The sequence below is a fragment of the Chiloscyllium plagiosum genome, chromosome 7 (assembly GCF_004010195.1).
Source record: "Chiloscyllium plagiosum isolate BGI_BamShark_2017 chromosome 7, ASM401019v2, whole genome shotgun sequence".
In the NCBI taxonomy this organism is placed as follows: Eukaryota; Metazoa; Chordata; class Chondrichthyes; order Orectolobiformes; family Hemiscylliidae; genus Chiloscyllium; species Chiloscyllium plagiosum.
The window spans coordinates 20,830,698-20,842,641 of record NC_057716.1 but is presented as its reverse complement, the minus strand read 5'-3'; the positions used below and the strand labels follow the sequence as shown (position 1 = coordinate 20,842,641).

Here is an 11,944-nt window from a genome sequence, read left to right as displayed (position 1 = left end):
GCTAAGATTTGCTTTCCCAAAATGCAGCAACTTGCATTTATCTGAATTAAACTCCATCTGCCAGTTCTCAGTCCATTGGCCCATTTGATCAAGATCCTGTTATAATTAGAGGTGACCTTCTTCGCTGTCCACTACACCTCCAATTTTGGTGTCAGCTGCGAACTTATTAACTGTACCTCTTTTATGTGAGTACGCATGACAATAAACCTAATTCTGAATCCTTCCCAGCTTCTGTACAGCGGTTCAACAAGTAAATCCAGTCCTGATGTCATAGAGATGTACAGTATACATCTTCGGTCCAACCTGTCCATGCTGACCAGATATCCCAATCTAGTCCCACCTGCCAGCACCTCGCCCATATCCCTCCAAACCTTTCCTATTCATATACCCATCCATGCCTCTTAAATGTTGCAATTGTACCAGCCTCCATCACATCCTCTGGCAGCTCATTCCATGCACGTACCACCCTCTGTGTGGAAAAAGTTGCCCCTTAGGTCTCGTTTATATCTTTCCCCTCCCACCCTAAACCTATGCCCTCTGGTTCTGTACTCGCCGACCCCGGGAAAAAACTTTGTCTATTTATCCTATCCATGCCCCTCATAATTTTGTAAACCTCTATAAGGTCACCCCTCAGCCTCTGACAGTCCAGGGAAAACAGCCCCAGCCTGTTTAGCCTCTCCCTATAGCTCAAATCCTCCAACCCTGGCAACATCCTTGTAAATCTTTTCTGTGCTGGATAAACCCGACTCAAGGCCCGGGTTTGAAATTTAAAAAAAAAAATAACTTTTGCAAATAGGGGAGGCCATTCGGTCCATCTGCTTTATGGTACTGCCTAAAGTTACAGCCTTCCCTCTCCAGGATCGGTGTGTGTTGCCCCAGTTTAGACCTGAATTTACTGCTTGATCGGTTTGTCCCCGCAGGGACTTGTTTTTGACTGAAGTTGCTGTCACCTTTTTAACGCTTCAAAGGCGCTCAGGCTTAAACATTTCCAATGCTGACTGCGTCTCACAGACCGCTCTGTAGGAGGTTCCGTCTTGTATCCTGTCAAGAGCTGAGGGTCAAGGAACTGTCGCTGAGGTGGGCTAGCGCTAACACTCAGTTCCCTCTCTGGAGACTTGTGCGTTCAAATCCTCCTGCATCCAGCTGAGCACCGTCTCCTTGCCGACGTTCCCAGTTGCAACACTGTCAGAGTTATTAAATCATCCACGTTCTGTCGCTCCATTTTAAAAAAAAATGGAGACCAAGATATTTTCTCCCCCCGTCCCTCAAATTTGTCTCTTAACCCATTATCACTGACATGATCATCCCATAACACTGGGTTTGTGGGATCTTGCTGTGCCTTTCCAGTGCTGGAATGGTGGCGACGTTTCACAAAAGGTGGTACGTTGGCTGGAAAGAGCTTTCAGGCCCCCTAAGAGCCTACTACGTGAAGGAATTTATTTTCTGTCTGTCTTAATTATTAAATATGCATTGTGTTTTTTCTTTTTTTTTATTATTAGCAGTGTGCGAATTGGCAGGTTGGGGTCCTGATGTGTCGCTACTATAGCTTTGAAGTTGTACTAATCCTATTGTCATCGGCTTTTTAAGAATCACCCCCCCACTCACCCCCACCTCCGTGCAGTTAAGAAAAATAAACTGCACTCCTTCCTCCTGGATTATGTTCCAGCTTCATTAGTGGCTCCATGGGTGTTCTCCCACTCTCCATTTTAGATCGAAATGACGAGCACGGCTTGTACTCACCAAAACTTACCCCAAATGGATTCGCTCAGAAATCCACTACGCTCAGCATCTCAGTTCCACTCAAGCAACATCACGCTTTCTATCCCCTTTCTCATTCTCTGTGTTCACTGGCGTTTCCCTTTTATTGGTTTTAAAAAAAATAAAGTCCCTCGCAATCCTCTGGATGTATTAACGACCTCCTTATTTGTACAGGAGCACTTTCTCCCAGTCAAGCCCCTTCATGATTGGATGTAGGAATTGGTGCAAGTCAGGAAACCGAGTTGGAACAGATGGGTCACTTTTTCAGGGTGGCAAGCTGGTATTGCGGCAGACCACGTGAAAGATTACTGGAGCCACGGCTATGTGTAATCCGTCAGTGATTTGAATGAAGGGTTTGTGTTTGATGCAGAGTAAAAGCATGCATGTCTTGATGGGCCAAATGGCCTCCAGGTCTGCTCTACTAGTCCTTGGCTGGAAGCTCTCTGTCAGGCTATCACCCCATCCTTTTTTTTTCTCCATACAGAAAATAGCTCTATGTGTAGGGTGTGTTTTCTGGGAGTTGGAACCTCTCGGTTTTGGTTTCATTTTTGGAAATCTTTTTATAGAGTCACACAGCAGGGAAACGGACCGTTCAGTCCAACTCCTCCATGCCAACCATGTTCCCAAACTAAACTGGTCCCACCTGTCTGTGTTTGGCCTATATCCTTCCAAAACCTTCATATTAATGAACGTATCCAAATGTCTTTCAAACATTGTAAGTGTACCTGCATCTACCACTTTCTCCAGCAGTTAATTCCACACACCAATCACTCTTTGTTTTAAAAAAAGTTGCACCTCATGTCCCTTTTGAAACTTTCTCCTCTTGCCTTAAAAATATGCCCATAATTTTGAATTTCCACCCCCCTCCCCACTTCAGGGAAAAGGTCTTTGCTAATCACCTTATCTATTGACCCTCCTGATTTCATAAGTCCCTATAAGGCCACCTCTCAACCTTCTACACTCCAGTGATAAAGTCCCACCCTATTTTTATAACTCAATTACTCCATTCCCAGCAAATCTCCCCTAAACCCTCTCCAGCCTCATAATATTGTCCCTGAAGTAGGGTGACCAGAAGTGGACACAGTACTCCAGAAGAGGCCTTGCCAATGTCCTGTACAACCTCAACGTGACGTCACAACATTTATATCCGAGGTCTGAGCAATAAAGGCATATGTGCTAAATGCCTTCTTAACTACCATGTCTACATGTGACGCAAACTTCAAAGAACAATGTCCCTGAACCCCTAGGTCTCTCTGTTCTACAACACTCCGCAGGGCCTTACCATTAACTAGTCCTGCCTTTGTTTGCTTTACCAAAAGGAATACCTCGTGTTTATCCAACTCGAGCTCCATCTGCCACCCCTCAGCCCATTGACCCAACATCTCCTGGTCTGTTTTTGAATCGAAGACTGTCAACCACGTTGGCATGTATTTGGAAGACTGTCTTTACCTACTATTCCTGCTGCTGCCTGGAGATCTGCTGATGTGGTCTACCACCCCAATCTGTCTTAGATCAACCTCACACCCATTGCAGCCTGTCCTGACGGCCAGCGTCCTGCTACTCTCCATTTTGCAATTGAGAACAAAAGACCAAAATGCTTTCTGGATGTCGTCTTTTTAATCTTCTTGCAACTTTAGCACTCCTCCTCCTTTTGCAGATGGAATCTTCAGCTAAGGTATTGGCATCCATGTTTCAAAGGCCTCCATTTTCTTCCACAGATCAGGTTAGACTTGTCCAGCTTTCTGAGGTATGGATATGGTGTCTCCTGAGTATTTTCCTTGTTATGAGCTTGAGCTTTGTTAATGTGCACCCTTCACCATTGGAAGGTTTGCTCCTGGCCATCTCTGTCCGCCTGCTGGAGTCAGTTTTACCTGCACATCCACCAATATCATTTATTGTATCCGTTGCTCCCGATGCGGTCTCCTCTACACTGGGGACACTGGATGCCTCCTAGCAGAGTGCTTTAGGGAACATCTCCGGGACACCCACACCAATCAACCACACCGCCCCGTGGCCCAACATTTCAACTCCCCCTCCCACTCTGCCGAGGACATGGAGGTCCTGGGCCTCCTTCGCCGCTCCCTCACCTCCAGACGCCTGGAGGAAGAACGCCTCATCTTCTGCCTCGGAACACTTCAACCCCAGGCATCAATGTGGACTTCAACAGTTTCCTCATTTCCCCTTCCCCCACCTCACCCTAGTTCCAAACTTCCATATACCAACAGATGTAGTCTGCGAAGCACTGTCTCCCTGACTCATTTCTTACAATAACAACAATAGCCAGACTGCAGAAGTACTTCCATGACCACGAGGGACTGTGGGACATCCTGAGGTCTTTGAAAGCGCCATATGAATGCAAGTCAGTATTTGACTCCCCTGTGTCTGAAGGACCTTCTGCAGGGAGTTGGTGGGGAAGGGAAGAGACTTGCATTTGCATAGTGCTTTTCACATCCACAGGCGGTAATGAAGGAAGGGCGGTAGCCGGATTGTGCACAAAAAGCCCCCACAACAGTTAGCATGATTTTAAATTTAAACTTTGTCACTTGTACTCAAGTACAAAAATACAGTAGCACAGTAAGAGGTTTTCAATGTCCTCACACACAGCACTATCTTAGGTACAAGTACCTAGGTACAAAAACTTAACCTGGAAGAAAGCAAAGTTAAAAGTTAAACATGACCTTCACTCTCTTAGTTCTGCATAAAAACAAAATTAAACATTTGCAGGCTTTCTTAGTGTTGAGGAGGAGAAATGAAGCTAAAAGTTTAAACATTGCAGTATTTCCAGTGATGATGAGAGAACATTTCTGTTTATGAGCATTGGGGTGAATCCCACAGCTGGAGATTTAAATGTTGACATGTTGGAGCATCTCTAACCCTCCATCTAAAGCCTGTTAACCGGTAGGTCAGCACCTCCTCGTTCTTAATGCCTTTATTTCCTCATGACAGAACTTTGTAATGGCTTGCTGCTTGTCCATCACTCTGACTTGCTAGGAACAGGGCAGAAGATACTGAAACCATAGGGTTTTGATTTTAATAAAATTGGAATAGGTTTGTCTTCCTAATGACGGTTGTGGTTAACTAAATACTGTGTCTGTTCATCTGCTCCTTGTTGGAAGGAGGGAGGGAGGGCTTGCTGGGATTGCACTTGTGCTAACGTTGTCTGGGATCCTTCACCCTGATCAGCAGGAGAATGCTGGGAAGTGTGGGAGTGTGGTCAATGGGTCAAGGTCAGTTGGCTGTATCTTTGATCCACCGAGTCATTGTGATTCTGTCAGGATTATTGCGGAATCTGTCACTCTCCATAGACTGCTCTGTGGCAAGGGTGGGAGATGGACTTTGGAAATGGAGATTTGCGTGCTGGGAGGGGTAGGGGCATGGGGATGCCAACGTGTGTTTCCCTCTTCTTTACATTTTATTTATTTATTTAATGTCATGTGTACTTTGTGACAGGATACAATGTAAAGTGTTGCACAGTGTCGCCACTCTCTGACGCTGTCTTAAAACACAGGAAGAATAAACCAAAACATAGAACACACAGGAAGTATTTAACTTTACAGTCCTCCTTGTTAAGCGCTCTGCCATGGGGCCTAGTGGCCAGGCATGAATCCCCTTTGCCTCCATTGGAACAAGAGTTGCCACGCATTGGCACCATCTTGCCTCCACCAATGCCCTCGCCACTGTGATCCTCTATGGTCTTTGCCAATGCGGCTGCACTGATGCCACTGGCTACTGAACCAGCCCAAACTTGACTCCACCACAGCCAAGAGTCTGCTTCGGGCCTACCTCGCCAAGGCTGATTGTGTCACTGGCAAGGTTAGCATTTGTTGTCTGACCTCAATTGCCCTAGAACGGAGTGGCAGGGTCAGCTGTTTCAGAGACAGACAAACTGCAGATGCTGGAATCCAAGGTAGACCGGCAGGAGGCTGGGTGAACACAGCAAGCCAGGCAGCATCAGGAGGTGGAGAAGTTGACGTGTTGGGTGTCACCCTTCTTCAGGACTGGTGGGGTTGGGGGGGGGGTGGGTGGGGAGCGTTTTGGGGTAGTCGCAGGTAAAGGGTGGTGGTGAGGTAGGCCTGGATGGTCAATGGGAGGAATGAAGCCGGTTGATGGCTGGGAAGGAAGGGTCGGTCAGAGGAATGGAAGGGAGTAGGCAGGGCTTGAAAGGGAATCGGGGGGTGGGAAGGTTGTTTGAGTTAGACCGCAAATTGGGGGAACAACACCACCACCTCTTCTGCCTGGACAGCCTACAGCCCAGAGGACTCAACATTTCAAACAATCTCCCTTTTCACCCATCCCCCGACTCCCTTCCCAGCCCCGTCCTTCTCCCTTCTATTCCAGTGACCGACTCTTCCTTCCAGCCACCAACCGGGCTCATTCCTCCCATTGACCAACTAGGGCCCGTTCAACTATCCCTACCTTACCATTCTGACCCTTTCCCCACCAAAAGCTTTCTCTTTTCTTTCCCATCCCACTCCTCCTTTATCTGAAACTCCCCTTACACCCACCCCCAGTCCTGATGAAGTGTTACACCTGAAACATTGACTTCTCCACCCCTGATGCTGCCTGGCTTGCTGTGTTCTTCCAGCCTCCTGCTCAGCTATTTCAGAGAGTAACCAAGAGTCAGCCAGGTTGCTGTGGGCTGGGAGTCACCCGTGGTCCAGGCCAGGCTAATTTCATTCCCTGAACAACATTAATGAGCTGGACTTTGCACCAGTTTGTCATTGGTCACTATCACCTGAGACCAACTTTTCAATGCCATGTTTGGTTTAAATGAATCCAAATGAAATCCTACTGTCTTCCCTAGGTAAGAATTTGCACCCATGTCCTCTAAGCAGTAGCAGGAGGTTAAAGGTATACGTGTCATGGTATTGGTGATATTAGGAAACTGTGTGAATTTTGCAATCACGCACTGATTCGGGGTGAGCCTGTGTGAGTAGTTTACTGTGTCGGAGTTTTTAATGTGATAATTAGCAGGGTTGGTTTGAAGAGCATGGAGATTATTAACCAGCTGTAACATTGTGAAAAAGGCTTAGACTGAGAGACCTAACTCTGAGTCAGCCCGCAGATAAAACCAACAAAATAGGATCAGGGTCAAAGGTCCCATTCGGGAATTATTCTCCTTCTGTGTCTGCCTTTTTTTAGTGTCTCCGGGCTCTCTGTCGGTCATGGGTTGTGTGTGTATGAGAGAGAGACACCTGTCTTTCTACATCACTCACAGTCAGCAGGTGCAAAGTTTGGAGGTTTTGCCACACGCTGCAGTGTGGTACTGGGGGTGTGCTTCCCATTGACAATGGTCATTTCAGTGCTAATGTTGGCAAAGTCTGAGGATGTCCCTGGCTTTGGCTGTGTTGCAACATCCCTTCTGTTGACCTGAATGCTGCCACCCTTGCTGTTGCTGACAACAGCGTCAGTTTGTCTGTCCACACTAACCTCTCCTCACCCCCTCTCGATCCCTCCTCGCCTTCTGGTTTTCACCACCAAGGCAAGGTTCCCAAGTTGGGGGATTTCCTGACTGTTTGTCCCTGGAGTTATAGAATCCTTACAATATGAAAACCAGGTTCTTGGGCCTAACAAGTCCACACTGACCCTCAGAGTATCCCATCCGCACCCATTCCCCTGCCCTACTACTCTACATTTCCCAAGACTAATGTCCCTAACCTACACGTCCCTGGACACTACGGGCAATTTAGCATGGCCAATTCACCTGACCTGCACATCTTTTTGGACTGTGGGAGGAAACCGGAGGAAACCCACGCAAACACAGGGAGAATGTGCAAACTCCACACAGACACTCTCACCCAAGGCTGGAATCGAACCCAGGCCCCTGGCGCTGTGAGGCAGCAGGGCTAACCACTGAGCCACCATACTGTCCTCTGACATTTCTCCACAGAAATACAGGTTAAGAGAATTGCCTAGCTTCTCAATGGAGCTCACTGCTGGCACCTTTGTCCGTTGGCAAAACCAGTGGAACCGGGAATCAGGAATAAGGTCCCTTCCCGTGTTTTTTTTGTTGTTGTTTATTTGTTTTTGTTTGTCTTTGAAAAAACTGAGCTGTCCTGGCACAATGAACGTCTCGCCAGAACTGTGTATCTCTCCAGTGAAGCAGTGCGAGGGCTGTTGGTAGTGGCTCCCATTTAACAGCGTCCCTAAAAGACACTTGTTTTCTTTTGACAAAACGTGGGTGACTGAAAGCTAATGGTCCTTTGTCAGTGACTCCCCACACGTTATTTCATTAGTTAGTTAGTTAGAGTCTGTACTGATTGGCCTGTGATTAGTTTCTGTTTGAGACTTGCAGCATTTCACTGTCCCCATGGCAATACAACTTGTTGCTGTAGGGGAACATCACCAAGAGAGAAAAGTGGGAAGGCTGGTGTTTAATCTGAAGATCCTTCAGTAATGAGTGATTCAGGAAAGTGTGTTCACTTCATTAGCTGTATCAGTGTGATAACAGGTCACTTTAACCTTCACAGCTGCTAAACAGCAGATTACAAAAGTCCAAAGTGTGCAACTGATTCTGGGAGCGTAAACATGCCGTGAGCCAGCTAAGTCTGCGAGATGCAGGGAAGCACCTTGAGGAGAATTTTCAATTTGCCCTCCATTAGCTTTGCGATCTCCTCCCACTGCACCCCACCTCCAAGAGCTCTCTGCTCCTTCAACTTTCCCCACTCCACCAGTGGCGATCATCTCCGTATCGGGAAGCTCTGCCTAACCCCCTCAGTCTCTCCCACTTTACAATGCATACGTACACCCATTCCTAAAGAACCTATTTCCCATGGTCATCTGATCCTCTGGTTTTGTTTATTCGGGCAGGACTTGTACAATTAATGGCAGGGCCTTGGGTAGTGTTGTAGAGCAGTGGGACCTAGGGGGTCAGGCACGTAATTCTTTGAAGTTTGCATCATCTATAGACAGGGTGGTTAAGAAGGCATTTGGCATGCTTGCCTTCATTGCTCAGTCCCTTCGGTATTGGAGTTGGGATGTCATGTTGACGTTGTACAGGACCCATTGGTGAGGCCTCTTCTGGATTACTGTGTCCAGTTGTGGTCACCCAGTTAGTTATAGGAAGGATATTATTAAGCTGGAGAGGGTTCTGAAGAGATTTACCAGGATGTTGGCAGGAGTGGTGAGCTTTAGTTATAAAGAGAGGCTGGATATGCTGGGATCTTTTTTCACTGGAGCGTCGGAAGTTTAGAGGTGACCTTCATAGAGGCAATATAGATAAGGTTAAAGGGTAGGTGTCTTTTCCGTAGGATGGGATGGGAGCGGGGGTTGGTTTCAAGATGAGGGGTATGTTTTTAAAGTCAGAAGAGAGAGATTTTAAAAAAGACACGAGGGGCAACGTTTTAACGCCAAGTGGTTTGTGCGTGGAATGAATTTCCTGAGGAAGTGGCGGATGTGGGGTACAATTATGATGATTAAAAGACATTTGGATAAGTACGTGAATAGGAAAGGTTTGGAGGGATATGAGCCAGGAGCAGGCAGGTGGGCCTAGTTTAGTTTGAAAATAGTTTAGCATGGACTGGTTGGACCGAAGGGTCTGTTTCCATGCTGTAGGACTCTGTGTAAGTCTGATATATGCACAATATTGTCACAGAGTTTGTTCCAAACTTCTTCAAATATTTTTTTTCCTCCCCCCCCCCACCCCACCCCACCATGTTCCTTTCTGCAGCTCACCAATGAGATCACGCCCGTGCTGTCGTACGCGTACATGTCGGTGTTGGTCCCTGTCTTCCTGCTGACTGACTACCTGCGCTATAAGCCGGTGCTGATCCTACAGAGCCTCAGTCACGTGGCCATCTGGCTCTTGCTGCTCTTTGGGACCACCGTGCTGCAGATGCAGTTCATGGAGTTCTTCTACGGCATCACCATGGCCGCTCGGGTGGCCTACTCCTCGTACATCTTCACCCTGGTCAGCCCGCAGTCCTACCAGAAGGTGGCGAGCTACTCTCGTTCCTCCGTGCTCATGGGGGTCTTTGTCAGCTCGGTGCTGGGCCAGCTGTTTGTCACCCTGGGTGACGTGCCCTTCCTCACCCTGAACTACATCTCCCTCGGCTTTGTCACCTTCGCCTTCACCCTGACCCTGTTCCTCAAGAGGCCGAAGAGGACCATGTTCTTCAACAGGCGGCACGCGCTGACAGCCAATGGCACGCTGCACTCCGAGGGCGAGGCAATCAATGCCACCTCCATCTCGCTGGTGGCCGAGAAGCAGAAGGCCCCCCGAGGCTGGCAGTGGCGGGAAATGGCGCTGGTCAAGATGATCCTGGAGCTCAAAGGTGAGCAGCCTCTGTTTCCCTTCCTTCCTCCATGTTTGCAGCCTGCTACGGGCTGGAGGTCTCGCTGCTGAGGTTAGAGGTCAGATCTGAAGTGTCAGGGTTGCTGAGTTGTCTCTAACCGAATCCCTGCACGGTGGCTCACTGTGGCTGCCATCTCATCGTGCCAGGGTTCGATTCTGCCCTCGGGTGACTGTGCAAACCCCACATTCTCCCTATGTCTGCAGGGCTTTCCTCCCACACTCCAAAGGGTGTGCAGGTTAGCTGGACTGGCCATGCCAAATTGCCTCTAGTGTCCAAGGATGCGTAGAGGGATTTGCCGTGGAAAATGTGGGATGGGGCGGGTCTGCTCTTGATGGGTCAAATGGCCTCCATCTGCACTGTAGGGGTTCGATGATTTCCATGAATTTGGCTGGTGTGTTTCCTATACTGCAAGTGACTCTCCTTTCGCTGTGGAGTTCTTTTCAGTTTGGGATGTCCTGTTGAAAGGCGCTATATAAATGCGAACTTTCCATACGGTGGTGATGTAGAGAGTGCCTCATTCAGAGTCAGTGTCTGGACACTGAGGGTCCCCAGGGTAACGATCTCTCGAATAGTTGCTCGTCATGCATTCAAAGTGCAGTGAGCGCAACGAGTTACCCGTTAACCAGTGTCGCCATTTTGCATCCGATTTGGGAGTGCATCACCTGACCCTGGGTCCTTCAACTTCCTTGTGGCCCCCTTCTGTAATTTCTTTTGTGGGCTGTGGGTGTCCACTGGCTGGAGCGGCATTTGTTGTCCATTCTGAATTGTCAAGGGAGTAGATAAGAGCCGATCACATTGCTATGGGTCTAGAGTCACACGTAGAGCAGGCCAGCTATTGACGTTGAGTGTCCTTCCCTAAACTAAATTAGTGAATGAGGCTGGTTGAGCTGGTTACCCAGACTGCCGTGGTGGGATTTCACCCCTGACCCCCTTGAGCATTAGTCTGGCCTCTCATTTACCAGTCCAGTGACAGTCCAATGCCATTTCCTCCATGCTGTTATAATGGCACACCACTCTCTTATTTCCTCCACCAAACACCGGAGCTGCTGTAGGGTACTTGGTGCCTCGTGCCTGCTCCATCATAGAATGAGACCATAAGAGTTCCTTTACACATTCAACACTCCATTGGAATAGTGGAACATTAGACCATCCAGCCCCTTCCAGAACTCGGTTAGGTCATCCACATACTTGTGGCTATCTCCATCTCCCTGTCATTATTCCCTATCCCTTGATAATGTTAATTAACAGAAACGAACTGTCTTCAATTCAGCATCCAGGTTTCCCTCGCCTTCTCGTACCAGGATGTACTTCCTACATCACTGTAGACCTGCCTGGCTGTAAATGTTAAGGTTCTGAACTCTTTCCTCCCCCCCCCCCCCTCCTAAAGGGATGGCCCTTGCTCTTGCTCTTACTTTCACATCCTTCCCAGGGTTCCACTGGTTTCACCACATGACCCCACCCCCAAAGACCCTGCCATTAGTCAATAGGTGCCTTCATCCTGCCTAGTTCTTTTATCCCGTTCAATAATTCATTTCTGAATAAGTGTTCCAGTCAAATGAAGGAAGTTTGCTTTTTGTTTTTTAATAACTCCTCTTTGATTTTCCTCCCCGTCTTTGCTTGAAGCAGCAATGTCTCACGGGTCACGTTCTGTCTTCATTCCTGAGGAGTTGATCATCTCAAATCTCTTCCAAAGTGGATCTCCTTGTTTCCCTCGATCTTCCGTCCGTCCTTCCTTCCTTTTCGGGGTCTTGCCTCTCTTGATTGCTGACCCTTGCCCCGCATGTTTGCTCTTGTCAACCTTTGGTGCCCTTTGTTTCTGAACTTTGACCCTCCACTTTGGCATCCCAATTTGTTGGAAGTGAGCTGCCGGTCCTCTGGCCACACTGTAGGTG

General features: G+C 48.1%; 1 protein-coding gene across 1 annotated transcript in view; it reads left to right on the top strand.

Annotated features, from left to right (window-relative positions):
* The window catches only part of slc19a1 (solute carrier family 19 member 1), a 33,227-nt gene that overhangs the window by 4,350 nt on the left and 16,933 nt on the right, over positions 1-11,944 (top strand). Inside the window, exon 2 of the mRNA XM_043694474.1 lies at positions 9,428-10,097. Within this exon, the coding sequence (XP_043550409.1) occupies positions 9,428-10,097 (670 nt within the window). The remainder of the gene's footprint in view (positions 1-9,427; positions 10,098-11,944) is intronic.